The 27,448-nt window shown below is 42.1% G+C and overlaps 3 protein-coding genes and 1 long non-coding RNA gene across 26 annotated transcripts in view; 2 read left to right on the forward strand and 2 right to left on the reverse strand.

The window, feature by feature from the left end:
• LOC309714675 (kinesin-like protein KIF1B) overlaps positions 1–11,027 on the reverse strand; it is a 105,663-nt gene extending 94,636 nt beyond the window's left edge. The window contains exons 1-15 of one of the 11 annotated variants that reach the window (XM_082547287.1): positions 10,793–11,027; positions 7,550–7,710; positions 6,838–6,961; positions 6,197–6,391; positions 5,972–6,053; positions 4,801–5,020; positions 4,196–4,292; positions 3,844–4,075; positions 3,612–3,745; positions 3,450–3,511; positions 3,210–3,355; positions 2,850–3,031; positions 2,464–2,757; positions 2,217–2,370; positions 1,943–2,131 (exon numbers count right to left, since the gene is read on the reverse strand). In XM_082547287.1, coding sequence (XP_082403413.1) covers positions 2,742–2,757; positions 2,850–3,031; positions 3,210–3,355; positions 3,450–3,511; positions 3,612–3,745; positions 3,844–3,867 — 564 coding nt within the window. In that variant the 5' untranslated portion in view covers positions 3,868–4,075; positions 4,196–4,292; positions 4,801–5,020; ... (3 more) ...; positions 7,550–7,710; positions 10,793–11,027 and the 3' untranslated portion in view covers positions 1,943–2,131; positions 2,217–2,370; positions 2,464–2,741. The other 10 variants (XM_082547289.1, XM_082547284.1, XM_082547285.1 and 7 more) reach the window with 10 other exon arrangements.
• LOC309714668 (uncharacterized protein) overlaps positions 1–15,176 on the reverse strand; it is a 98,054-nt gene extending 82,878 nt beyond the window's left edge. The window contains exon 1 of the mRNA XM_082547256.1: positions 14,902–15,176. The gene's annotated coding sequence lies outside the window, so the exon portion shown is untranslated. The remainder of the gene's footprint in view (positions 1–14,901) is intronic.
• LOC309714660 (kinesin-like protein KIF1B) overlaps positions 11,365–27,448 on the forward strand; it is a gene marked incomplete at its 3' end in the record, with an annotated part of 91,592 nt that continues 75,508 nt past the window's right edge. For 3 of the 12 annotated variants that reach the window (XM_082547247.1, XM_082547246.1, XM_082547237.1), the window contains exons 1-7: positions 11,405–11,493; positions 12,501–12,609; positions 12,728–12,794; positions 12,942–13,026; positions 15,337–15,520; positions 15,790–15,902; positions 16,649–16,751. Coding sequence is in view for 7 of the 12 variants with exons in the window: in XM_082547240.1 (XP_082403366.1) it covers positions 15,868–15,885; positions 16,649–16,751; positions 17,077–17,241; positions 17,358–17,513; positions 17,787–18,244 (900 nt within the window). Of the gene's footprint in view, positions 11,508–11,538; positions 11,803–12,500; positions 12,610–12,727; positions 12,795–12,941; positions 13,027–15,336; positions 15,521–15,789; positions 15,903–16,648; positions 16,999–17,076; positions 17,242–17,357; positions 17,514–17,786; positions 18,526–19,404; positions 19,422–25,738; positions 27,330–27,448 lie in introns of those variants that run through there. The other 9 variants (XM_082547240.1, XM_082547236.1, XM_082547242.1 and 6 more) reach the window with 9 other exon arrangements.
• LOC309714690 lies at positions 20,190–23,157 on the forward strand. 2 transcript variants are annotated; one of them, XR_014278984.1, is made up of 4 exons: positions 20,190–20,235; positions 21,020–21,091; positions 21,675–21,776; positions 21,950–23,157. It is a non-coding gene; the product is annotated as an uncharacterized lncRNA (long non-coding RNA). The 2 variants fall into 2 exon arrangements; XR_014278985.1 differs by lacking the exon at positions 20,190–20,235 and adding an exon at positions 20,244–20,899.

Genomic DNA, 27,448 nt, shown 5'->3' on the forward strand with positions numbered 1-27,448 from the left:
TATATATTCAGCTCAGAGCTGAAGGAGAGGGTGGTTTGGGTTGACACCAAGAAGACCCATCCTAGAGGTACGGCGGTGGGATCCAACTGCAGGGATGTGGTCAGATGGCAGTCTGTGGAAATCAGGTGACAGTGAGAGCAACTTGATTTTCCTATTTTGTCCTTCAGATACGAGTGAAAGCCCAGATGCCAGGAGACAAGCAGCTCCAGGAGGTCCTGTACAGCACCGAGGTCCACACTGACCGCTCCTTCTGCTGCACTGGAATGGATACCCATACGGAAAAAAATAGTAAAAACTTGTAATTACTGATTACTGGGCATGAAAGTGGCCACTTTCATGAGTAAATCATATAAGGCTTACATGATTTACTCATGAAAGTGGCCACTTTCGCATTACTTTCATACATTGTTTTAGTAAGTATCCAAAACATACAAGTTTCATTATATAATTTTTCAAGGGATCTTATATCTGTTTTCACACTTATATGCTTTTCATACAAGTTTCACACAAGACAGATACAAACTTTATAAGATTTATATATATCTTTTCCATATGGGTATCCTGCCCTGGAAACAGACGTGTGCAGGTCTAGAAGCAGTTTAAATCCCATACTTTTTTGATCTGTGAGGCTCTTAATGTCACGTCTGCAGCCATGAAAGTCAGCTCAGGGTTTCTTGATTCTGATTTTTCTTTGCTGTGTCACATTTAGCTCATATCTGCATTGCCATGCCCTGAAAACAAGCTGCCGAGCTTTAGTCAGGCTCAGGGACAACGGGAGATCTGAGGAGCAACACGATGAGAACAACTAAAACTGAACAAACTTAACATCTGATTACCTTTTTTATTTATAAGAAAAAGTTTAACGCGCCAACTGTCCACAGCAAAGCTTATTATGACAAGACTGCTTTTATTCAGTGATGTCAAAGTGTCATCACTTCATACCTCTGAACTGACATTAGATGTATTGCATACCTTGTTAGAATTACACTGTTGAAGCATTTGTAAAAAGCTTCTGTCCTTGTTAATTTATGTTTTAGGATAAGTTTTTGGGCTGTGTAAGGTCACAGGTTGCATTTCTGAGCAGAGTAGTAAAGGTAAAGTAAGTGTTTTCAAAACTAGCCACTCAGCATGTGTACAAACAGTGAGAAATCTCTGAAGAAAACCGTTTGAAGGAGCAAGAGCACACGTGTTTCTCCACAGGTTAAAGCCCGCTTTAATAATCAATATGAATCAAAGACTTCTGTCAACACAAAATAAATGTAAGGAAACACACTTTCCTGTGCAACATCCAGTTTCTATAACTGACGACAAGCTTGGACCACAGTGATCTAAACTCATCCTCTACATTGGAAATGTAAACAAATGTAAATGTGGTTTTTACTGTACCAGAGCAGGGCTGTGTGTGTAGAGCACAGCCAGGCAGCTGAACACTGTATTGTTCTCTTTTTGGTCCTCTTCGAGCGGGAGACGAGCCACCAAAGCTGGCAACACCGGTCAGTGAACACATTCAGTTTTCAGGCCCCTCTTCTGTGGAACCAGCTTCCAGTTTGGATTCAGAAGACAAGATTTCAAGATTAGGCTTAAAACTTTCCTCTTTGGTAAAGTATATATTTAGGGCTGGACCAGGTGACCCTGAATCCTCCCTTAGTTATGCTGCAATAGATGTAGCCTGCCGGGGATTCCCATGATGCATTGAGTTTTTCCTTTCCAGTCTCCTTTCTCACTCAGTATGAGTTAATAGACCTCTCTGCATTGAATCATATCTGTTATTAACCTCTGTCTCTCTTGCACAGCAGGTCTTTTATCCTGTCTTCCTTCTCTCACCCCAACCGGTCACAGAAGATGGCCCCGCCCCTCCCTGAGCCTGGTTCTGCTGGAGGTTTCTTCCTGTTAAAAGGGAGTTTTTCCTTCCCACTGTCGCCAAAGTGCTTGCTCATAGGGGGTCATATGATTGTTGGGTTTTTCTCTGTATCTATGAAGCGCCTTGAGGTGACTTTTGTTGTGATTTGGCGCTATATAAATAAAATTGAATTGAATTGAATTATCTGAGGAAGAAGCAGAGTTGGTTTGTTTCCAGCTGAAATCATCCAGGTTCAGGAATTTGAATCGATCCACATCACTTCTGCTTGAACTAGAGAACATGAGTGTCGACTTACATTTGGTCTGTGAGACACATGTCATAGTGACAGTATTTGGGTTAATATGGCATTACTCACCCTGGTCGCATTTCTTCAATATCAGGCACCAAGTTCAGGAACTCGTTCTTTTGCAGCCCGCGCAAGGTAGGAGGTCTCCAGAGTGGGAACCATCGGGAAGTTTTCACAGTCTGAGCAGGAGGGACTGGAGGCACGTGAGCTGTTCTCAGGGGTCCTTTAACACAAATCACACCAAGTTAGAATCAAATAGATAACCTGTCAATAACCGTTTGCAGATCGAGGTCAATGTTCCTAAAAATATGTTTACTTCTGGCCCATGGAGCCACAGCGCGAGTCCGAGAGAGAGGGGCAGGTAGAGGAAGGGGTGAGGGTGGCACTGCTGAAGCTCGTCACGGATGGATCACGTCCGATCGGTGAGATGAGAGAAAGCTGAAGTGAAACAACAGCAGGATGAGGTAGACGTCAATATAGGAACTCCCTGATGTGACACAGAAAGGCTATTTTTTTATTTCTTTGTATTATTTCTCACCTTGCAGTCACTGATGCTGTTCACCAGCTGCTTGTATTCAGTATTGAAGGTGTGTGTCAGAAGGCGCAGGCACTACAACACAACAGGAACAAGACCGATCAGCTCCGAGCAGAGAAGGAAGAAGGCAGCAACAAGAACGCCCACTAAGCCCACGTTTTTCTCACCTTGGTGGCCAGCTCCTTCTCACGCTTTCAAAGGTGGTGCTGGAGATCTGCGAGGAGACGGAGGTGGACGTGGACAGAGTGCCGGAGCTCACGCTGGGGGACAGAGACTCACTCAGGGACTTGGTGGTGGGAGCTGTTCCCACGGGAGCCGCCTCTCCCAGAAGGTGACGGGTCTTTTCCACCTGGATGAAAGATGGGGGCGAATGTGAGGTGGGGAGAAGAGGGGAGGTTAGTCATGTAAAGTCTGTACTCTAAGAAAAAACTTTTTAGAATAGCACTTTGGTCTTTGAGTTGAAAAGTCATTTTTCCCTCTACGATATTAAACAGATTTATTTCTTTATGAATCTTTTAAGGCCCCACCTCCTGCAGCTGCTCCATCTTCTCCAGCTCCCACTGGTGCTCTAGGATGAGGCTATCTCCTCTGGGCCTCCAGCCGGCCAGGTTCTCCTCTCCACGCACATAAGCCACTGATGTGTCCAGGACCTTCCTCCTCCTCCTCTGCATCCCTGCTCAGGACATGAGCCCTCATTAGGATGAAGCTCTCCACAGAATTATGATAAAACAGCTGCCGTTCTTTAAACATGTTTCATGGCCGCTCACCTGAGCTTCCAGTGTCAGACATCTTACACAAGCTCAGCTCGTAGATCCCAGTCACTCGGTTGCTATAATGAAGCAGAAGTTTTGAACAAGGAAACTTTGTAACAGGGCAGATATCTTTGATTGTGAAACAGAGATGGCCACAGTGCAGCAGCCCAGATTTACCAGTCAGGAGTTTTGGAGTATCCAGTCCCAAAGAGGTTCTTGAGAGAACGGGGTGGGGAAATCTTGGCGTCTCGGGAGTAAAAGACCGTGCAGATGTCTTTGGTGATAATGGCAGGCTGGATGCAATGGTCCAGCTGCAGAGAGGAGATAAAGGGTGTGTGTTAGACACGATGACATCAAGAGACTTAAAAACACGTACAAACAGGTACAACACGGCGGAGCAGCGGCTGACCTCCAGATACGCAGATAAGGTCATGTAGATCTTCTCTCCGTAGGGAGTGACGCCGTTGAGCAGGAGGGAACCTTTTAAGGGTGTTTTTATTTGTGCTCCCTGGCCTGGAAATAAACGGTTTCCGATCAGACCTGCTTCATCTTTGTGCCCTTGGTATCTGACTTGCTTGCTCCCCCATGCATTTTAAAAGAATCCTTCTCTTCAGCATGAAGTTCTGGCTCAGCTTTAGTGTCTGCGTTACATGTACACAAAGACAGAAACATTCAATGATAAAAACACACAGTGGAATAAAATTGTAAGACGTCATCAGTTGATGCAGTTTAAGGACACTTGTTGTTCTGTGCAGTCTCACCTGGAGCTCACGCTTCTAGTTCATGCCATCATGACCAAAGATTCTTCAAATAATAGTTTAAAGATGTCCATGAATGCACTGCTAACTGCTCTTCACCCTGATAAAAATCAACATGCATTTAGAATAAGAAACACTTTTACAAAACCAAAAGCTTCACTGTACTTAGTGATTTATACGTCTACAAAACAGGTTCAGTTTGTAACTGAGAGAGCGGCTCAGTGGTGCTGAATTATATTTCCAATAGAAACACAATTTCATATGTTGTAGTAACAACACACTGCCACAAGATGGCAGCCTAGGCCTACTTTACCATGCTGTTCCAGTCAAAAAGAAAAAGTGACAGAGCCTTGAAAGAGTGACAGAGACACTTTTTATGAACTCATCTGTAATGTGTCACCTTTTCTGTAGGATGAAGAAGTGCTTCCCTTCTTTTAAAGTAAATACAGGCTTACAAAGATCCTCTAAACATGTTTCTGAAATAATCCTAAACACAATCACTAAATCAAAAATGCAAGAAACTATTTATTTAATCACTCTTCTTAACTTAATTCCTTAACTTAGTAAAAAAAATAATAAAATAGACAAGAACTTTTCTGCTGTCTCACCTCTGTCAGTTTTCATGCTGTTGCAAGAACAGGTGGAGGTGCAGGTGGAACTTTGACTTCAGTGTGGTTTGTATGTGCAGGCAGGAGTGTGACATCTCAGGACAGCAGAGGGTTGTCGAGCACGGTGACTCCTGCTGCGACGCCCCCGTCTGACTGTCCTGAGCTCTTGGTCCTCAGCAGACGGCCCACACACTCATTCATCACCATGTCTTTACCCTGCCTGTAAGAAAACCAAGAAAAGGCTAACATTAGAAACAGCCACCAACCAATCCCTTTTACTCCACCACCCAAAAACCAGTGAGAAACACTAGCTAGTATTAACTTGGAATCAAAGTGCACTAATCCCCAGGCTCCCAGCATAACATACAGTCCAACACAAACTCCACAAACTGTCTTGCTTCAGCTGACTTTCCTTCACCTTCTCTCCAAACAATCTGTTGTGCTCTTTTCAGCACAAAGCCACACTCCTGCTCACTGATCCTCACCTCTTTTTAACCTAGTCTCAGCAACTTTGTCCCATAGCTCGCACATCCTTTCCACCTCCATCTTTCTTCCCAGCCAACTGATACATACCTTTTCTCCTTCCTTAAAAGCCAGCCTAAGAAATACCATTTTATAAACGCCCCATAAATGAAACTGCCATTTTCAAAAATCGTATCATCCAAATTCATGCAGCGTGGCTAAATTAAGAATGAATTACAAACCCGAGCTTCCTTGCTAACATGATTAACAGCTAAACACTATCATAGTGGAGTGTAAAATTACTGCTAAAATAGCTCATATGAACCCTGATACTGGACTTTGTATTTATCAAAACAAATGATCTGATATTACAAAGAAAACTAATGATTGCTTTTTACAGTATTAGCCCAGAGTGATGTAAGGCAGGGTGGTTAGTCAGCCATAACCTGCTGACAACTTGTATCTGGTAGCTTTTTCACATCCTGATCAATGTTGTTGTCAAGTGTGTCTCATATACACTATTATCTCAGTCACAGTACAGCATGCATGAATCACAGTAGATACACAGTAACGCAAAACAGCAGGCAGTCATGTATGTGTGCAGATCCACACATGCACTGCTTAAACTTCCCTAGTTTAACAAATGGTGAGCAACAAACAGAAGTTTTCAACATTTTTAAAGACGCTTCTATCCCCCCGCCCGCTGTACCTCCTCCTTCTCGCTGAGACTTCAAGACAAACCGTTCTGCTGCTGACAAGGCCACTGATACTGTTTTGTCCCTCTCTGGACCCTGTAGACCAGCGCAACCACAGAGAAATAAATCAGAGGAATAAAATGCAAATGATATTGCTCACACTGAACAGCAACACCCAGGTGAGGATTATCTAATGCCAAATTTTCCAAACAATGAACAAACCGTGCCCTTTGTCTCACCATGTCTAGAGTGTAGAGGTCAGCCAATGTCGCTCGGATCTGCTGCACAGCTTGAGGCTGGTCTGGGAAGAATCTGTCCAGGACTCCAGGTCTGGGGAGCACTTGCTGAACCTTCTTGGTACCAGCCAGGTGAGCGCTGATATCTGGACACTTCACAGCTCGAGAGCGCTCCATGAGGAGACGAGCATCCCAGCTCTGCAATGGAAAACAGACAATGAATTCTCTGCTTTTTATCATTAGATGTATTTCTGTATTAAAAAATTCCGTTTATTGGGCCACTTTGTGCTGGAAGAATTTTTCCAGCATAAAATAGCCTCTATCATTTCACTAACTAACTTATTTCACTGCTGCTAATGACGTTTCACAAACTGTCACAGGTTTTTTAGCTTCGTTCGTATAAACTTTCTTGTGGTTGAGATTCCCGAGAAAACAGCCAGCACACTGAGCAGCAGAGGGTGACAACAGTTGGTTTCAACAAAAAAACGGCATCAAAAAAGTCACGGTCATCAGAGCAACATCAGAGAAACAATAAAGTCTAACCATGGAAGGCTTTTTTAAGTATGTGCATAAAAACACAAACACAAAGAACATCAACAATGAGCACCTTTCTTTTTGCTGAAAGTGATATAGCTTTCTGTTACCATCAACTGAAACCGCCAACATTTCAGGTGTGCATGCTGGGCAGCTGAAGCTGACATCACAGCACAGCTGCTCTTCCTCATCCAGAAAGCTGTGCTGCAGTGCATCGCTTTTGGCACGCCCAGTCTGTATGTACAGAAACATAACAGAGGAGTAAATATTTGCATCTGCTTATTGAAAAACAATATCAAAGAAATACTTCACTCAGCCTTCCCCCACACTTGCAGTTGCTTGCAAAAGTATTCGCCCCCTCAGATCTGTGGCAAGATCTGAAACTGCTGTTCACAAACGCTGTCCATCTAATCTGACTGAGCTGGAGCTGTTTTGAAAAGAAGAATGGGCAAAGATTTCAGTCTCTAGATGTGCAAAGCTGGTAGAGACAGACCCTAAAAGACTGGCAGCTGTAACTGCAGCAAAAGGTGCTTCTACAAAGTATTGAGTCAGGGGGCTGAATAATTACGCACACCCCACTTTGCAGTTATTTATTTGTAAAAAATGTTTGGAATCATGTATGATTTTCCTTCCACTTCTCACGTGTGCACCACTTTGTGTTGGTCTTTCACGTGGAAGTCCAATAAAATTGATTCATGTTTGTGGCTGTAATGTGACAAAATGTGGAAAAGTTCAAGGGGGCCGAATACTTTTGCAAGCCACTGTAGTACCACGCTCCAACAGTTTTGCAAAAGCTTCCCTGGAGAATCATGGAGAAAATACTTTTAGTTCCAGGAAGGAGCTCAAGAGGTCTAAAGTGTAAAGAGTAGACATGTTGACAGATGCTGGCCAATATCCACTCCTAACCAGGTCCTTTAAATCAGGGCTGCACTGCTGCTGCCATGTTTGACATCTGTGTATCGCCTGGTGCACATCATAACGTCCTTGGACCAAAAAGAAAAAGAAACAACATGAATAATACACCACTGCCTTCACAGATGACTTCTGTTAAAGCAATACCATGTTCTGATTGTACAGCAAGGGCAGAAAACATGCTCCATCACACTATGTTCAAATCCATCACAGAAACCTAAATAGCAGGTTGCTGTTTACTATTAATGTCGATTAAAATCACGATTTTTCCTGCTGATACTGTGAAGTTTACGCAACCCACAGGAGCAGTTTCAAAGCTTTACTGTTGGCAGAATGCGAGCTACCAAGAAAGAGAAAACCACTTAAATAGATTCTTTCTAACTGGCTGTAGACACATATGAAAACCAAAATTGAGTAAATCTCATGAGGAAATATCTTGTGCAATTTTGACCGTCCACTCTAATAATACATGTGGTTGGAGGAATGGCTTTAAAAACATCAATAACACTTTCTCTGCTGTGGAGTGGCTGATGTTCGTGATGTAGAACATCACAATCCCCACAGAACCATTCCTCTGGAAGACACTCTCTGCACATAGACAGGACTTTGAACAAATTCAGCAAAATTTGAATAACTGAAAGTAGTATGCACTCAGATCCAGCCACTCTTGACAAAGGTAGCAGCTTCTATTTTGATATTATAGCTCCGGGTGGCTCAGTGTGCTTCACTATGAGCTGACGGTTAAAAGGACATTTGTCAAACTCATGTGGTTTTATAATTATTAAACTTCTCACACGCTCAAAGACATAAATGTCAGCCAACAAGGCATCGCTCATCAAGCTTAGCTCCATAGAAATGTATGTTATTGACACTTAATAACAGCAGGGTGAAGACAGTGGCAACACAGAGGATGGCCAACAGCTTCTGTGTCAGTGAGACATTTCAGCTGGTGTGGCCGTGCTTCTTTCCAGCACTCAGCAGCTTTCTGCTGCCAAAAGGACCGTGACACTGCCCTACTTCTTTGAGCCTCCGGAGAACGACATCAATCCAAAACAGCAGACAGCCTTTTCAAATACTTTTCTCTAAAGAATGCAAATATCAAGTATTCTTGCTCCCCTTTCTTTCTGATAATGTCACTTTTACAAATCCTGTCCCATCAGCTCTCATGGCTGGTTTGGCTTTGAGGGTCGGGGAGGACAAAAAGCTATTAAGGACCTTTTGATCTGCAGTCCAGTTCTCCTCTAAAGTATTAAGGATGAAGCAACAGTGCTCCTCTTTGCTATTCTGAAATGTGTGTTAAACACAGTGTAGAAGGTAAGTAGAAGCTTACACAGCACCATCAGCCATCATGCTAAATTTGCATCTTCAAAAGTCAATGCAGCCAGACTCACACCTGATTATAAATGTTCAGGAGACACTGTTGAATGTTTAGTGTTAACTTAAATCACTCATCATTTACAGTATTACAGAGTTCAGGGTTATGGGTTAGCACTATCATGTTACCCGTAACTGGATTAACTATGGTAGTAACTTAACTAGCAGTGTTGGTCAAGTTACTTGAATAAAAGTAATCAGTAACTAATTACTGATTACTTCCCCTAAAAAGTAATCCCCTTACTTTACTGATTACTTATTTTCAAAAGTAATTAATTACTTAGTTACTTTTTAAAAACATGATTTATGACCTGAATAGGTAATAAAGCAATAGATCTTTCAGCCCAATTCTACTTTTTCTGCATCATCCATCATACAAAATGTAATCAAATGGAAAAGTCTGTTTTTAAAACTTGTTTTATTAGTTTGAATCTTTTTACTTTATGCATCAAGCAAAAATTAAATTATATGCAACATCCTGACTAGAAGAAATTTGTGGAAGAATCCGCGAGTCTCTCTGTGAATTTCCAATCCCGTAGTAGCGTACTCGGTGCTTGCTCTGAAGTTAAGGGTTTTTTCGCTGTAAAAAGAAGTTTCTAAAAGTTTTTGTCACTTTTTACGGAATCAAACTCAAAGTAAGCTCAGTACTTCCACGCTTTAAACGCTGCACGGTCATACTCTCTCTGCACTCCTCCATAGATTATCCATTCTTGATCTGCACACAGCTGTTATTGTCATGAGGCACTCTGGCCAAAAATTTTTTAGTAACGCAGTAACGCAGCGTGCTTACGGGAAAGTAACAGTAATCTAATTACCTTTTTTGCAATAGTAATCCCCTTACATTACTCGTTAATTGAAAAAAGTAATTGGATTACAGTAACGCTTTACCCCGCGTTACTGCCCATCTCTGGCTGTGAAACACTAATGAAAAATGATTAACTCAAGTTTTTGCTGCTAAAGTTGGTTCCATCAGCTGCTGAATCACAGGATGTACTTGGTTATAGTCATTTGTGCATTTTGGGTTGCTTTAAATAAATAATGATGTGTTGTAATCATCCAGATCTAGAACCTTAAACTGCTTTTTCACGTGTCTGTAAATGAATTTCTTTCTTATCATTGGTGTCGGCTTCTGATTTGTCTGTTGTCAAGGTCTCACCTCAGTGTGATTCGTTTTGTCATGATTAAAGGATGAATGTGAACACAGCTTCAGTGTAAATGTGAATGAAAAAAAAAAAAAAAGCTGGAAAAAGGAGGAGCCCGGAGCTTCGTCTTTCGCTCGGCCTACCCCGCTATAGCAGACGGACCGTCAGAGACTCGAACTTGGCCGTTAAACTCTGGGGTCTGAATGCTGGCCTCTTAAGGCTGCGCACCACACAGCCGGCCAGAAGAAAATAGAAAAAAAGGACATTTATCTTCTGTTGTTCAACAATTTTTTTCGTTTTTTTAAATCTATTTAGCTTGTTGTGCAGTATTGTTGCTGTAAACAGTGTTGCTGTAAACAGTGTGTCACGTTACTTGAAAAAAGTAATCGGATTACAGTAACGCGTGGGCAGTTAACATCTCTGTTAACTAGTCATGATAGAAGCCAATATTTCTGTCCTAACATGGTCTGAATATGTTTGACTACAAGCTAACATTTACAGCATGACTTTAAGCTAGCACCATAAAGACGGTAAAAGACACTGTAATATGTAGAAATGCATGTGAAAAGTGTTATATTAGGAGTGGTTGTGCTACTCCACACAGCCACTTTAACATTACTGACACTGTGTTTCTTACCTGTAAACAGCGGGTCTTGTGTGATAAAAGCTTGTGCAGAAAGTAGCAGGTGTAGACTGGTCCATAGCACTGTATGAAGTGATAAGATGTGAAAGGACATATATAGGGTACCTTAAAGGGCGCCTTAAAAGTGTTTCCCTGAGCTTTTACTTGCAGCTTGATATCTAAATAAATGTAAATAAATGTAAATAAATGTGAATGAAAAAAAGAGAAACGAGAAAAAGGAGGAGCCCGGAGCTTCGTCTTTCGCTCGGCCTACCCCGCTATAGCAGACGGACCGTCAGAGACTCGAACTTGGCCGTTAAACTCTGGGGTCTGAATGCTGGCCTCTTAAGGCTGCGCACCACACAGCCGGCCAGTTGGAAATAGAAAAAAAGGACATTTATCTTCTGTTGTTCAACAATTTTTTTTTTCGTTTTTTTAAATCTATTTAGCTTGTTGTGCAGCATTGTTCCACACAAATGACACATGGAAACCTAGCTATTTTTTTATTGGCTTTCACAAAATGGGACTGCCAATGTTGGAGGTGTTACTGCAAAGTCTTCCTGCTAGCCGGAAACCTGCTGGCGGCGCCACTATGTTCTCAGCACACTCTTCAGCGTCAGCTTTGTTGCCTGTTTTCGGCACACCTACCTAGTCCCACTCATCCACTTTATCTGCTCATGGCAGATTTACCCACACTGAGCACTCCTTGGATTAAGGTAAATTGAAGCAGGTCATTATAAAAAAGACACAGTTTATCATCTTATCCTTGTGCAACAGCTAAAAGCACTCTGTTCATTTGTTTGCTAGATTAGCCGCTAGCATACACACACTGTGTTAGAGGCTTGTTGCTACCTAGTTAGCGATGCTACACACCTGTTACTGTGTATTTTTCAATGATTCAGCACTCCTTGGATTTTTAGACAGTAATGAGATCATGTGCACACTCCACAGAGGTCCAGAGTCCAAATGTGACCTCTAGCACCAAACGCTTGCTGCAGTTGTTGGTGTCAGAGGTGACACACAAGGTATCAGGTTTTCTGTGTGATTACTTTTTCATATAGGACCAAGTATGTTTGGATAGCGTTTTGCCCTTGAAAACTGCCGTTGAATATTAGACATTGTTGTCTAATGTTATAAATGTATTGATGTGAAAGGTGTAAGTGTGACAAATATGGAATAAGATAGGAAATGAGAAAGGAGGCAAATACTTGTTCACAGGGCTATAGTCTGTAAATGGTCTTCTTTTGGCTATAGTAGATCTTTTACTTGTTCATTTTTTAATTGTTTGTTAAAATAGTTTTTTTTCCATCATATTGAATATAGAGGAATGCAACTGTGAGCTTTAGCAATTATCCCGCTTCAACAGGACCGTGATCCCGATGTGTGAGACAGCAGGGTGCTGCCACTGGTGTTGTAATGTGTGATTTAGTTCCTCCTAACATTTCAGTTTTCTTCCAGTATCTATCCTCTGTGATTACTGGCTCTTTAGACAGATTTAATAGAAGTGTGTGAGCTATTGGCTCAGTATAAAGGGTCAGTAGTGTTTTCATGTCACCTATCCATCCTCCATTTAGTCACCCAAAGCATGTAGTAAATACTGCTCACTTTTATTCACCTTCTCTTAAATCCAGAAAAATTCCCACTTGTTAACGTTGTGTGTGTGTGTGTGTGTGCGTGTGTGTGTGTGTGTGCGTGTGTGTGTGTGCGTGTGTGTGTGTGCCAGTTGCAGCCTCCAAGTTGAACACCATCACCAAATCCAACCTGGGTCAGTGTGTCAGCAAGTACGACCTGCTGGTCTGGTTTGAGATCAGCGAGCTGGAGCCCACTGGAGAGTGAGTATCCATCTGGAGTGTTATATTCATGCACAAGCTTTAAAGGAACCATAAAAATGATCTCCAGGAAGAATATTATAAGTTGGGATGTTGTGTCACCTCCTCCCTCCATGCACAGGTACATCCCAGCCATCGTGGATCACAGTGGAGGCCTGCCCTGTCATGGTACCTACCTGCTGCACCAGGTACAGGATTGGTGCACATGTTGTTTCCTTATTACTCACACAGTGGTAACTGCTTCCTTTGTACACAGTTGAATATCTTCTTTTAAAGCGTAATGTTGCTCTAGCTGTGCTCACTGTGATCCTGAGCTCCTGTTATGTTTGCTGCAGGGGATCCAGCGGAGGATCACAGTGACCCTCATCCACGAGAAAGGCAGCGAGCTCCATTGGAAAGATGTTCGTGAGCTGGTTGTAGGTGAGCAGCCTGCCTTTAGGGTCTAGTCGTGCTATACCTCTGTGTAGAAAACAAAACCCCAAAGCACCGAAACAATGTTTTATAGTGTTTGTGTGCTTTTGATAGAGGAAGACAGCACAGAACGTCATTAAAGGGATTTGACTTTGTGAGATCACCCTGAAAACGCACCACTCGGTTCACTCTGAGATATTTTCAGTCTGGAAAGATGAATCTGTCGGGCTTCAGGCTGCTTCTCACTTTAAGCAGTTCATGCTGTAGCTGATGGACCAAAAATGACATTTGATATTTTAGACATTCAGCTGCTGACTCTGAAGCCAACAGGCTCTTGAGTGTGGATGATTGTGTTGGTACTGGATGCTGTGATCAAACAGCTGTTCTGATCTGTCTTCATTCATGCCTGTTGTTATTAAGCCTCCTAAGCTCCAAACCAGTAAAAGCAATCTTTGGAGGCAACACCCTTTTTAGTACTTTGCTGTATTTGTTTGTGATTGTGTGACACTGAACCACAGTGCTATGTATATCCTCTGTAACACTCAGACGTTTCCAGATCAGTGTTTCCCCCTCAGCTGTTTCTCACTATAGAGTCTTTCCTCTGTAACAATGAGGCACCAGCAGAGCATATCTGGCTCCCAGTCTGTGGCTGATAGTGCCCCCTGCTGTTAATAACAGGAACAGTGTAACCTTGTATGGAGCTCATAGTGATGGTCTGAAGATTGCTGCTGCAAGGCAGTAATTTGTATCCATGTGTGCTGTCTATTCTGAGCATATGCAGTTATGTGAGCTCTCAGGTTTTATGTATCAGGACTAGAGATGGCACGATACCACTTTTTTATGTCCGATACCGATATCATAAATTTGGATATCTGCCGATACCGATATGAATCCGATATAGTGTTTTTTAATCAACAAAACTGTTTTTTAAAATATCTTGCTGCATTTTGCAAGTCTGCAAGTTCATACTCAAGTTTAAAACAACAACTACACTAAAGCTATTCTGTTATACCTGTATACAAAAAAAATATTTCATAGTTCAGCAATACTGATCAATCTAATAAACTTAAACCTACACCATCCTCCCTATTCTGGTATTTTAAAGAGTACTTAGCGTAAATATTAAGCAACCTAACTAATAGGGTTCCAACTCCCAGCAACAACAAAAATAAATAAATAAAAAATAGGGAACCACCCCTCACGCTCCACCTCATGATGCTTAATCAACGTAATCAACCTTAATTTGATGCAGTGTGAAAAAAAAATGCACAGAAATCAATTATTTTTCAAGAAATATTAAATAGATTCAACATCTTTCTTCAACAAAATTGCAGACTGCACAGATGGTACCTTCCCAAAGGAAAATGTACTATAGCTTACTAGGATATATATATTAGACTTAATAGTCACTATATACAGTAATTGACTTCTATTCATTTTACATCAAATTAAAACTTTGGGTGTCAGATAATTATTTATTAAAAGCTAGACATTTTAAATGAGAATAAGAAAGAAAAGTATGTCTTTGTGCCCCCTTTTCCCAGTTAATGCCCTATCGGCCCCCCTGGCTAAACTTTGCTAGATCCGCCCCTGCACAGTTACCAGCCGTCAGCTACGTAGAAAAAGATCCTGGTGTAGAAAGTAATATTAAATAAATTGTAACAACAGCTTATCAAGCTTAAACGTGCTGCTGTTGTTTATCTGCTGGTTTGCTCTTTCTGGCGCAAAGTGGACCAAAAACAAACGAGAGACAGACTCGCGACAGAAAAGCCGATCAGCTGATTTAAGCAGTTTCACGATTGAAGTAGCAGCCGGAGAGCGAGAGGCAGTCGCTCGTTAAGCTTAACGTGGGAATGCTTTACAAACATTCAGAGATGGACTTACACACTTGCTTTACTTCTCTCGGGGATAACTTTGTCGGAGATGAAATGCCAGGTTGCTAGCGAAGCTCCAAATGCTATCCAGACCACCGACAGGTCCTGCATGCCACAGCTGCTCTATCACGTGATGCATACGTTCTGAGGTGAGTTACGGCGTGTTGCAAGTTTTGTGAGGTGCTTTCGTGATATTTAATGGATCGGATTACATTTTTTATTTTTCTCCGATATCCGATCCAGTAATTTAGGTCAGTATCGGACCGATACCGATACGTAATATTGGATCGGTCCATCTCTAATCAGGACATAATTAAAAACAATCAGGTCCTTAGTAGGTCTTAATATGAGGTAAATATAAAACATGAAGTGTTTGTGAGGTTCATCTGCAGCACCTTTGTCTCTGTGAAATGTTTGCTAATTTAACATTTTCCCTCCTAAACAGGAAGGAGTTTGTGGAGGCCTATGTGAATCATGCCTTCAACACATCAGTGGAGAATCTGTTCCAGGAGTTCAAGCGAGGCTTCTTCCTGGTGTGTGAGCAGGATTTGGTGAGGCTGTTTCGACCAGAGGAGCTGCAGGGAGTGCTGGTCGGCCAGGACGTGCATGACTGGGAAAAGTTCAAACAGGTACAGTCAGCCAAACAGACACAGGCTGTAGTTTCACAGCTGTCCTGTAGCACAATAACTGTGTACTGCATACTGTCAAAAGCATTCAGTCGGCTGCTTTAACACAAATATGAACTTGAGTCACATCTCAGTCTTAATCCAGACTTTTGTATGATAGTATAATATAATAGTCAGCCCACCCTTCGCAGCTATAACTGCTTCCACTCTTCTGGGAAAGCTTTCCACAAGGTTTAGGTGTGTTTATGGGAATTTTTTGACTATTCTTCCAGAGGTGCATTTATGGTGTCAGACACTGACGTTGGAGGAGAAGGCCTGGCTCACAGTTGCTGCTCTAATTCATCCCAAAGATGTTCTATCAGGTTGAGGTCAGGACTCTGTGCAGGCTAGTCCAGTTCTTCTACACCAAACTCACTCATCCATGTCTTTATGGACCTTGTATTGTGCACTGGTGCCCAGCCATGTGCACACATGCCCACACTTTACACTTGGCACAGTGCAGTCAGACAAGTACTTCTGGCAACCACCAAACCCTGACACATCCATCGGATTGCCAGTCAGAGAAGTGTGATTCGTCACTCCAGTAAACACATCTCCACTGCTTTAGAGTCCAGTGTTGAGATGCTTAAATCACTCCATCTGACGCTTTGCATTGTGTTTGTCAGTGTAAGGCTGGGATGCAGCTGCTCAGCCATGGAAACCAATGAAGTTTGGACATCTGTAACAACAGCAGACTGCAGATATTGGTGACTTAAGTGCACTATGAGCCTTAGCATCAGCTGACTAGCTGTCATTTCCAATTACTTCCACTTTGTTATAATATCACTAACAGCTGACTATGGAATATTTAATAGCGAGGAAATTTCATGACTGGACTTGTTGCACTGGTGCATCCTATCACATTACCATGCTGGAATTCATTCAGTTCCTGAGAGCGACTCGTCCTTTCACACATGTTTGTAGAAGTAGTCTGCATGCCTAGGTGCTTGATCTAATACACCTGTGTCCATGGAAGTGATTGGAACACATTAATTGAATGATTTGGATGTGTTAGGGAATACTTTTGGCAACATAGTGTATGCCTGACCTTACAAACTCTATGATTATAACAGTCATTTTCACTGTTTTCAGAACACAAGTTATGGTTGGAGATATCATGACCACCACCCCACCATACAGATGTTTTGGGAGGTATTTGATGAACTAACTGAAGAGCAGAGGAAAGATTTCCTTCGTAAGTACTTGCTGAAGCCTCCATTATGATATGTTACTGAAATCACACTGTATCATATAAAACATTAGATTTTTCTGCGCTTTACCAAGATACATTAGAGAGCAGCATTGTTCTGATTAATATACTGTAAAGCTGCTTCTAGCTGGTGGACTGAGCCGCCTCACCTTTCACCTGGCTCACGTCACACACCTGGAGAGACTCGACCTCCACCTGTGTTGCCTCACGCGAGATGATCTAGAGGCTCTGAGTCAGTTGCTACCAATCTCACACGCCGGACACTAATCGCATGCTCGCTGCAGCAGTCATGTGACTCGTTGTTTTTCAGTCCAGGTGCTGCCCTCTCTCACTGCACTGACCGAGCTTGATGTGTCATCCAATAAGGAAGTGGGAGGTGTGGTCCACCTGCTGGTCTCCGCCCTCCCTGCGACACAAATGAGGCGGCTGCCATTCAACAGCTGCTACATGAGCAACGAGTCCTTCACTGCTCTGGGTAACACACACACACACACTTGTTTATTTATAGAAGTTTTCCTTCAAGTCATTCTCCCTGAATACCTCTTCCACCCTCTAGCCTGAAATGGTGAAAACTTTGTGTTTATGCATCAGCCCTGGCGGTGTCCTATCTGCGCACGGTGGATATTTCCTGGTGTAAAGTGGTTGGCGGTCACTTGGCGCTCCTGCTGGATGCTCTGCAGCCATCAGTCGTCAGCGAGCTCCGTCTTTGCAGCTGCGAGCTCACCACTGATGACATGCAACATCTGGGTAACTAACACACAATGACATTATACTTTTTCTTTTTTGGTCTGTAGTGGATCATTAGGCTGCATAAATGTATATTAAGACAAGTAAAGCCTGAAGGAAATTGATATTTCTTTCATTTATTTCATGCTGCCAGCATCTGTAGCTGTCGTATAAAACAAAACAATGAAAGTATTCGGTGTTATTTTTGTCTCCATCAGAAACATTGTGAACAAAACAGTAAAGTGAACAGGCATAAAGTGATCAGTTATCAATGGGTCCTCTTCCTCTGTGCAGCTGCCGTGTGCAGACGGGGCTGTCTCTCCTCACTCCGTGCACTGGATCTGTCCTACAACAGCTTGGTGGGAGACAACGGTTGGTGCAGTCTGTTTGCAGCAGGAGGTCTGGGCTCTCTGGAAGACGTGGATGTCAGTTTGCGACCTTCAACCTCTGCTCCGTGCTCAGCCTGGCTGCCCGCTCTGCTCCGAGCTCTGCCTCAAATGCCGGCGCTGGCTCGACTGGCCATGCAGAGGTGGACAGCTGAATGTCAGGAGAGAGAGCAGCTGAGGTACTGTCTGAAAAAGAGGAGCGTCCTGCTGGAAAGGGATCCAGATTTACAAGACACATCATCAGCATGTAAAGGGAACAGTCAGGAGAGCCTAGAAGAGAGTCAGCCTGAGGAGATTGGAGCGGACCGCACTGGAATTTACTGTCAAAGAGCGACCCACTTTGTTGCTTTATTATTATTTTTTTAAGTCTCTGTTACCACAAGAAGGTCAGTGTTGAGGTCAGCTGCATCACGTCTGATGTAAACTGTGTCACACGTGATGGTTTCAGGGAATACTGGGAACTTACAGAGTTAAGCACAGCTGGTGTGGGTTATCATATTTGTCGTCTCTCACCTTGGCTGCAGGGTCTGGGTCTTTCCAATGCAGCAGTCCTAACACTTGAGACACACATGCCGAGAAGTGGGGATACCTGGAAATGGACAAAGGCTTTCAGCAGAGTTTTAAAGCAGCTATTCAGGAAAAGAGCTGTGAATTATATGCATACCTTGTTAGGTAATCAGCTATTTTGGGGTTCTTTAACAAATCAACCAAAAGGTCGACTGAGTATTTTCTCGTCAGAGTACCTTCACCGTTCACGATGATGTTGAGCACAAGCTGGAGCGTTTGATGGATGTTCTTTGCATCAAAGAGCTACGAGGAAATCCCAGAGATTAGAGACAGGATATTATGTGAATCAGCATGAATGTTGTTTGTTGTTCAACAGATAAAAACAAGAAGAGAAAATAGAAACAAAGTAAAAAAGGAACAATTGTTTCTGCCGTTAAGAAAAAAAAATTGAGTCATGGCAGAGACCTGCAGAAGTCTTGAGTCTCATTTGATGACATTTTGTCAGATTGCCTTGTAATTTAAAAAAAACAAAACTGTTTTTGAGCAAAAGTTCTCCAGGTTTTTTTGGAGTTCTTTCAAAGTTTTCTTATTTTTGGACGTTAGCTGCTTTTTCACTCTTTTTCAGTCCAGTCTGTGCATCTGAACATTTACAGAAAGATTTCTTTGTTTCGTCTTTAGACACTTTGTTAAACGCAGATCCCAGCAGAGTTCGCCTACCTTCTCTCCAACCTTCTCAGGTTTTGTGGATATTATACATGGTTATGCTGAGAATATGTCGGCTACTTTCCACTGGAAATGCCTTTTGGTTAAACTGTCAGCGAGGAATTTGCACTGTTACATTTTTATATAACTTTAATGCAAAAAAAACAGCTGCTTGTTTAAGTGAAAATACACTGATGGGGTTTTTTTCTATTCATGAACAGGAGTGTGATCAGTTTAATAAAAGAAAAAATAACCATAACCAAGATATGAGGGGAAATCTTGGACAAATACAAGCAGACTGGAGCAGCCAGCATTCAAAACACCGACGTTCAAGGTAACAGAAGGTTCCCGAGCCACATCCACCCAGCTGGTTTCTGTGTTTCTTGTGTATTTGTGTACACTGTGACTTCATGGCTGTCTTGGGCTCCAGCTCTTGTTTTGGTGTCTCATTAATTTGATTTAATGTCCTGCTTAGTGATAACATCACTCTTGGCCTCCCTGCACTGGCTTCCAATTGAATTTAGGATTCATTTTAAAGTTCTTTTATTGGTTTTTAAATCTTTAAATGGTCTGGCACCTGCTGAAGCCCTATGTCCCCACTCGTTCGCTCCGGTCAGCTGAGCAGCTGTTGCTCTCAGTCCCCAAATCACGGCTGAAACTGAGAGGAGACCGAGCGTTCTCTATCGTGGCTCCTAAGCTTTGGAATAATCTTCCTCTTCACATTAGGCAATCGACATCAGTGCTGGTTTTTAAATCCAGATTGAAAAAGCATTTTTATTCACTGGCTTTTGACTCAGTGCACTGTAAAAACTGTGATTGGGGTTAATTAGAATCTAATAGGAGAGTAATAGTAATTATTACTCAGTAAAAACGTGTATGAGTAGTTTTAATCAAATCTAAGCAAAATTCAACAATTTTGAGATGTTCAGTTATTTAAATTTACACAGTTTTGTTTGGGGTAAATTCAGCAATGGTTTGTTGAGTAGATTTAAAAAAAATGTTTGAGTACTAAAAAAATTTAAGAAATCTAATAGATTTAACTGATGAAAGCATTTTCATTTTAATCATTGTACACTTCCGCCCATAATCCTTTGTGCCATGTGCAGGACACACGCGCTTCATGAGTGGACGTCTCCATTTTGTCAGAGGTAAGACTTCTTAATTTGTTCAAATATAAGACACGGTTTAAACAATAACGTATATCGGTTTTGAGTAAAGGTTTTAAAGAGTATGATACGTCGAAATTTTATTAATAATCATCACTGTAATGATAGTATCGTATTTTTACACAAATGGCAGTTAGTGGACTGCTAGCACAAGGTCACTTTCCAAGCCTTCACGACTGTGTTACTGAACAGCTTTAACTAACCACATGTTTTACCGTATTAAAAAATATCAACGGTATATTCCGATGAGTTTTAACGTCTTTCATCCACGTTTAAAAGTTCATGAAAAGGTTTTGCGGTCAGTTGTGAGTGATTTTGTCAGCCACAGTCAGTTTTTCGAACTCCAGTTTCCAATAATGGCGGCCGCTACTAAGTTTTAAAATTACTCTTAGTAATCTTTCTGGGTCACAAAATAAACTTTTAACATATTTTCAGGCGCGAAAGTAGCTGTGTAAACATCAAATATCTGCTCTGTTTATCAAGATATCGCATGTTTGCAAAAGTGCTTCGACGTTTTCGGAGCATCTGCTACCCACCAGCTTGATAGCAAGCCGGGAGCTCGAGGGTCACTGAAGCCGCTGAGAACGGCACAACTCCCGGCACATCATTTTCAGATCACCGCGGGGTTTCGCTACTCAGTTTAAACGTAATGTATAAGTCACTTAGACAACCTAAAAATGTTATTGTTTGGTTTTTTTCAGTGTTTTATTTGTTCGTGAGTAAATCGGTTTGGCTGAGATTAATGATAATGTTGCTTTCCTTTCAGGTAATGGAAGATCCCTCAACTTAAATTCACCTGATCAGCATGGGATTGAAGTTGCAGGCTATCATAGCCAAGGTATTTTCCACAGACATTTCAGCTTGGAATTTTATTTAAAGAATTTTTTTGTCAAATTTCATTTGCATGGTGCACAGCTCCACTAATTTGTTTGCATGTTTTTGTCAGTGCAAGAGGACGCCAGGACGTCACTGATATAATTAACAACACAATTATGGGTTTCATGTTTTAATTGTATTTTAAATACATGTCTATTCTTAGTAAAAAAAAAAACAAACAAAAAACAAACAAAAAAACACAAGTACAGGTATTGCTGGGTTTTTGTTTTGTCCCAAGAAGGAAAAACCCTTTCTGACGAACATAAACTAAATTAGATAAAAAAAACTAAATGACTAAATTAATGTAATTTACTAAAACGACACATTTAAAGATTGAACCTGTCAAGCATGTTGACAATACCTTTGTGTTGACTGTCAGCACCCAGGCATGTGCATTAACATCAGCTAATTATCGCACATAATGCTCCATGTGATGATAATTTGATATTTAACAGTTTTTTTTAATACTGCCAATTCTCACAGTTTTGTCTTAATAAATGGTCACTTATCTGATGGTAATTTTTGGAATTCTTGCTCATTTTCAGTCACCAAGCAATCCTAGCAATAACATAACCAGAAATCTGGTTATTCAGTGCTTGATGGTGTACCTTGGGGAGTCCATTGATCAACTGATCAAAGAGTACAGTGTAAGTGTTGAAGTAGAAACATTATTCTGTTTTTGTTATTCATATGTGTTTGTCAAGTTTCAAATAATTTGAGGCATTATCATGTTTTATTTGTCATTCAGCTACAGGATGTGTCCAGGAAATATTTCATGTGTGCAACTACAGTCAGAAAACCCATGTGTTTGTTGTTTCAGGATGCTGATGAGGATGGTGTGTCACAAGATCTTTCTGAACAGAGGATGAAAATCTACAAAATCAAGGCTGTTGGATCTGAGGAGGATGACATTGGCATTGTGCTGGAGGGTGTGAGCGTTATGCCTGCTCTGGGCAATTTTCCAAGAGCATGCGCAATGCTGGTTGGATTGACATATGCAGTCGATCTTGCCTATCCCAAAGAGCTAAAATACACCTTGGAAGTATTCCAGAAACTTTTCCTTGAACTGGATTGTGCTAAGCTCTCACCAAAAGTGAACAGCCTCAAGAACAAGTTATTGGGTTAAACGAGGACTCTGAAAGAATGAAAGGGAAGTAAGCTCACTGAAAACCTTTGGTTTGTCTTTGTTAGATGCAGCTATCTTTTCAGTTTTTAAGTTAATTTCATCTTATTCATATCTTACCCAAATGACCTGCAATGTGTCAGGCTGTATTTGTGCTCTTCATTTTAATTTTGTTTTTTATTACCTACAAGTTTCTTAGGAATATTCTGTTTGAAAGGCAGCAAATTGGAGGAATCACTAGTGAAGCTTTTCTTTGTTTATAGTGTATGTTACTATAAAACATTGGTTTAAAACAACTTTAAAATTTAACAGAAGTGCAGTCCTGTAGCTGTAGAAATGTTACTTCCTCTTACATGTGTCTTAGATTTTCTCAGGTTAAACATCCAAATTGGGATAAAAGGTTGATTTACATTATTGATATTCCATGTACATGAGTGAAAAACCTTTGTTCTACAGTTATATTGAGTGATTCAATTTAACAAAAGATTGACAAACTAAAGTTTTTGTTTGTCAATCATAAATAAGTAACAGAGATAAAGGAAACGGTAAAGGATATTCAAATTTCAGGTTCATGTTGATATTACAGTCTAAAGATTAATTTCTTTTTTACAAAACTGGTTTACATTCATGCAGTTTATGTTGCTGTTGCTCTGTACACAAAGCTGTGTGATAAACTGTTTATGACACTAAAACAAATTTACAGCAGAGGAATGTATTTAGGAGATCAGGAGATTGTTGATGAGAATTCAGTGTATACGAGCAGAAAAATGTTATATTATAAATTACTGTGTTTTATTTTCCACAATAAAACAAATTACTGTTTTGATGTTTTCTTTGTGAAATTGATTCATTTTACTCAGAAAATAAGTAAAATTCATTTCATTTTCTCTTATTATTCAGTCATTATTTTTAAGGTTTATTTGGAAAATTACTGAATCCAATTTGAGTTTTACTGAAAAAACAAGAAGATTTCATTTCTTTGTAATGGATATTTTAGGAAGTTTTTACTAAACCTTTGCCAGATAGTTAGTAAATTCAAAGTAATTTTTCTCAGAGACTTATTTCATATCAATTATTTTTTTTGGTAAAGTTGGACAATTTCAACCTTCAGTTTGAGATTTTGACCCTAAATCCAACACATATTTACAGTTTAATTCTATTAATATCTACTTTTGTTTTCTATTTGAATTTAATTAACATTTTCTCTACATTTTACATAAATCTTTTGAAATTAAAATCTACTTAATTATTTCAAGTGTCACTTTGTTGCCATAACTTTTTTAAGTAACCTCTAGTCACAGTTTTTACAGTGTGGTTGACTGACTTGTATTTTATTGTTTTTCGCTATGTTTATTATTGTATCGTATTTATTATTCTTATGGTATCTATTATGTTTCTATTGTTCAGCAGTTTGGTCAGCCTTGTGTGTTTTTAAAGTGCTATATAAATAAACAATGATGATGATGATGAACATAGTAACGTGTGTTGGGTTGCTCTGTCTTCAGACTCACTGTCAGACTGATTAGACAGTGAGTCTGAAGGTGAGAGTCCTCACTGCCCACGCCTGTCTTTGGGTCTGACCAACACCGTTTCCTGTGTGTCATTCCCCCCTCGCCTTCCCCCCATCCGTCCTGTCTGCACTGACCTCTCCAATAAAGACAAAAGGCCTCATTTTCTGAAACTCTTCCTATCCCATCACCTTGCGAAGAATCACTTCACCATGTTGATTAATAAGGACGGTGGGAATGGTTTGAAGTCTCGTCACAGAAAATGTGCCAAAGGCAAAGAATCTGAGCTTGAAATAAAATGAAATGAAAGATCAGCCCCACACAGGGGTTAAATTCAGATGGAAACTCTTATCACACAAAGAGAACAAGCGAATAAATATATCTGAGTGTGGCCCCTCGACTGTCACAGTGTAGCTGACATTTGATCTTATCATGTGTTAAAGCTATTTTAATTACTGAAGAGAACCAGTGTCAAACTCAGCCCAAGTATGGTTGTACGTTAATCCTTAAAGCAACAACGTTTTTAAAGTTGCAGCGTCATTTTTACACCACACCTAAAATCCCACTAATCGTCCGGGCTCTTCACCCTATGACCACACGCTGGGGTATCTAACACCACATGACCCAAATGGAAACTATGTCAGCTGAAAGAAACCCATCGAAATGTGCAACACTTAAAACTTTGCCTGATTGGAGCATGGCTTCAAATACAGCCCTGAAAACAGACAGGCGGTCGTTGGCATTTCGCCCTCGTTCCTGAGAGACTACATCGATGTATCAGTCAACAAATGAACTACTGTGGCGTCACAGCTGGGGCCTTCTCTGTGTCGTTTATAACACAGAGAAGGACCCAGCTGTGACGCTGAAGTGGTATCTTTAAATTAGCTGTAGGTGTGAATGCTTGTCTGTCTCTCTGTTAGCTTTGCAACAGACTGGTGATATTCAGAGTGCACCATATGTCTGGTATTATTTCCCTTCCAAATTAGTGCTTCCTCTTAGTTGCTGGTCTAAATTTGTTTCCTTTCATGTTCAGGCCGTGTTAGTGTTGTCTCTGTGTGTAGCAGGTTTTGTCTCCATGTTTGTTTCACTGTCTGCCTGTCTGTCTCTGTATTCTGTACTTCTGATAGACGTCTAATTTTGCCAGTCCCTCTTTTTGTGCGCCTTGTACCTTGTCACTCTCTGTGACCGCGTCTCACTTTGCCAGTTCCCATGTATTTAGTCAGTTAATGGTGGTCTGAGTAACCCTCACCACTTTGTTCTCCAGTGTCTTTGTTCCTGTTCATCCTACATATTTTCCCCCATTTGTTATTTATTTCTGCTGTTCGCTATTTATATTTTATTCCTGCACAGTTTGCTTGAAGCACTCATATTTTGTCTATTCTATTCATGTGGATCTTATCTTTCTATTTCCTTGCTTCCTTTTCTGTTTACTTTGCTTCTTGCCCGTGTTTCGTCCTTTTGCGGTGTCTGTGTTTTTTTAATCCTATGGTCTCTTTTAAGTTTGTTTGTCTCTTTACTTCTTCAAACTGAATTCAAAGTGGAGCAAATGCTATATAACATTCTCATAGTCTCATTCACACTAACGTTGGTTCTGTATCTTGTAACCAAAGGAAGCTTCAGCATGCAGACTGGAGCCAGCGATCAAAACACGTGCTTCCTATTTTATTTTGTTGGTTATGTTGAGTTTTGCTGTAACTGTCTCATTACTCCTGATTTGTCCCTGCCGTCTCCTCTTCCCTAATAACCGTCCTGTGTGTTTATTGTTTAATCTTCTCCTTTCGTCACCCAGCTTCACTGGTCATGTTTCCTAGTGTTATCCCCCAGTATAGGTTTCTGAGTTTCTCAGTTCCCTGTCAGATATTTCATATCATTCTCTCCGTCCAAAATAAACAGGCTGCCTTTAGTTTATCCTTGCCAGCCTGTGAGTCTGCATTTGGGTCTTCTTTTTTCATAACAAATGATCATACTCCCCGCAGATTGTGATAGTGACACCTCCAGGCCATGCTGCAACTCTCTGGAGCTTTCCGCTCTTCAGGAACTCTCTCTGCAGGAGGGGGAGATACAGGAGAGGTGGAGGAAGATCTCAGCCTGGGCGTCTATTGTCTTATGTAGTCTGGAAGATGAGTGGATGGTGGGGTGGGTGCAGTTTTCTCTGTGGTGGGGTTGGGTGGACTGTCCCGGGCTCTGTGGGGCCGGGAGGCGCTGCTGCACTGGGCCCCGGTCTGGATGGGCCTGGGCCCCCTTTCCCTGGCGGGGCGCGGAGTATGGGGGTGTCACCAGGGTGCAGAGGAGGCTACCCCCCCTCTGTCCCCTTCTGGCTGCCTCTGCCTCAATTTTATCCCACAACTTAGACATTCACATTACTCACACTCTCATTACACATACATATAGGATCTTGGGGGTGGGCACAATACATGGATACATGGATACACGATACATGTACACCCCACCCCTGGTGTCGTTGCCCACCTCTCAATTTTAAATACACGTAGACATTGAGGGCTATCAGGAGGGACTATGCGCTTACCTGCTGCTCTCTGGCAGGTAGCTCCATGCCCTCCTGGGTTTTAAATGCACCTTAGAACACACATGCATCAACACTACAATGAGCGGGTTGAGGGAGGTTTGGAGTCTTCTCTCACCCCCATTCTCTGCGGCCTGCTGGAGCGGGGGGGCTAGGAGGAGGAGTTGGCCGTCCGACTGCGGTCTGGAGTGTGGGGCCTCCCTGCTGCTGCGGAGTTGGGGTGGTCTGCCTCTCCCCACCGCAGGGAAAAGGGTAACACCACCTGGGTCTGGGTGCAGTTCCCCCTCCAGGGGCAAGGGTACCTAGACCCGGTTCGTAGAGTACGCTTGGGGAGTGTGATCGTGTGTACAGCGTCTCTTTATGTCTGTCTCCACGTTGGTTGAGTGTGGAGTAAGTACATATGAGAGCATGAGGGTGGGAATGGATGTTTGTGTCTGTGTGTGCCTGTATGTCTGTGTCTATATGTCAGGTTGGGTATCAGACGCCACCTCTCTGGGGACATCTCAGGCCCTCCAAGGTTTGGAGGCCTATCTCCCCCTACCACCACTTCCCCTGCCAGTGGCGGACTCCCTCAGACATCGGTGCGTTGGTGGTTCTTTGTGTCCGGGGATGCGCGTCCAGGTACACACCGGCTCACTCCTTGGCGGCCGCTTATCGGGGCCTGGAGCCTGGGGCTCGCTCGGGCCACTTCGGAGGTGGGGGTGCCCCCGGCCTCTCGGCCTGGGGCTCGGTCACTCAGGCACGGCTGGCTGCCGGCGGAGCTCACGGGCGCGTCACTGCAACTCCCCCTGGCTTCTGCTCCGCGGCTGCTGAGTGAGCCCTCATCTGGGACTCTCCTCAGCTCTTTCTGGGACAGTGGCGCGGCTGCCCCTCTGTTGGTCTTCCTTGGTCTGTTGTGTTCTGGGGGCCTCTGGATGTCTGGAGTTTTGATCTCCTCCATACCTGCTTCATGCCCTGGAGGACGGGGCTGTGGCCCCCCCACACCCTCTAGCAGATCATTACATGAAGGAACCTTTTTAAAAAACAAGCGCGTCCATGCTCACAGGTGCTCACACACACAAACTTCACCCTTTTTGGCTCCTACCTCAAAGCACACTGTGTTCTGTTGATCTTATGTGCTGCACAATAATGTTTAATATTTAGTATTTACTGTCATATTCCCAT

Source organism: Aulonocara stuartgranti (genome assembly GCF_965226115.1).
Source record: "Aulonocara stuartgranti genome assembly, chromosome: 9".
NCBI lineage: Eukaryota > Metazoa > Chordata > Actinopteri > Cichliformes > Cichlidae > Aulonocara > Aulonocara stuartgranti.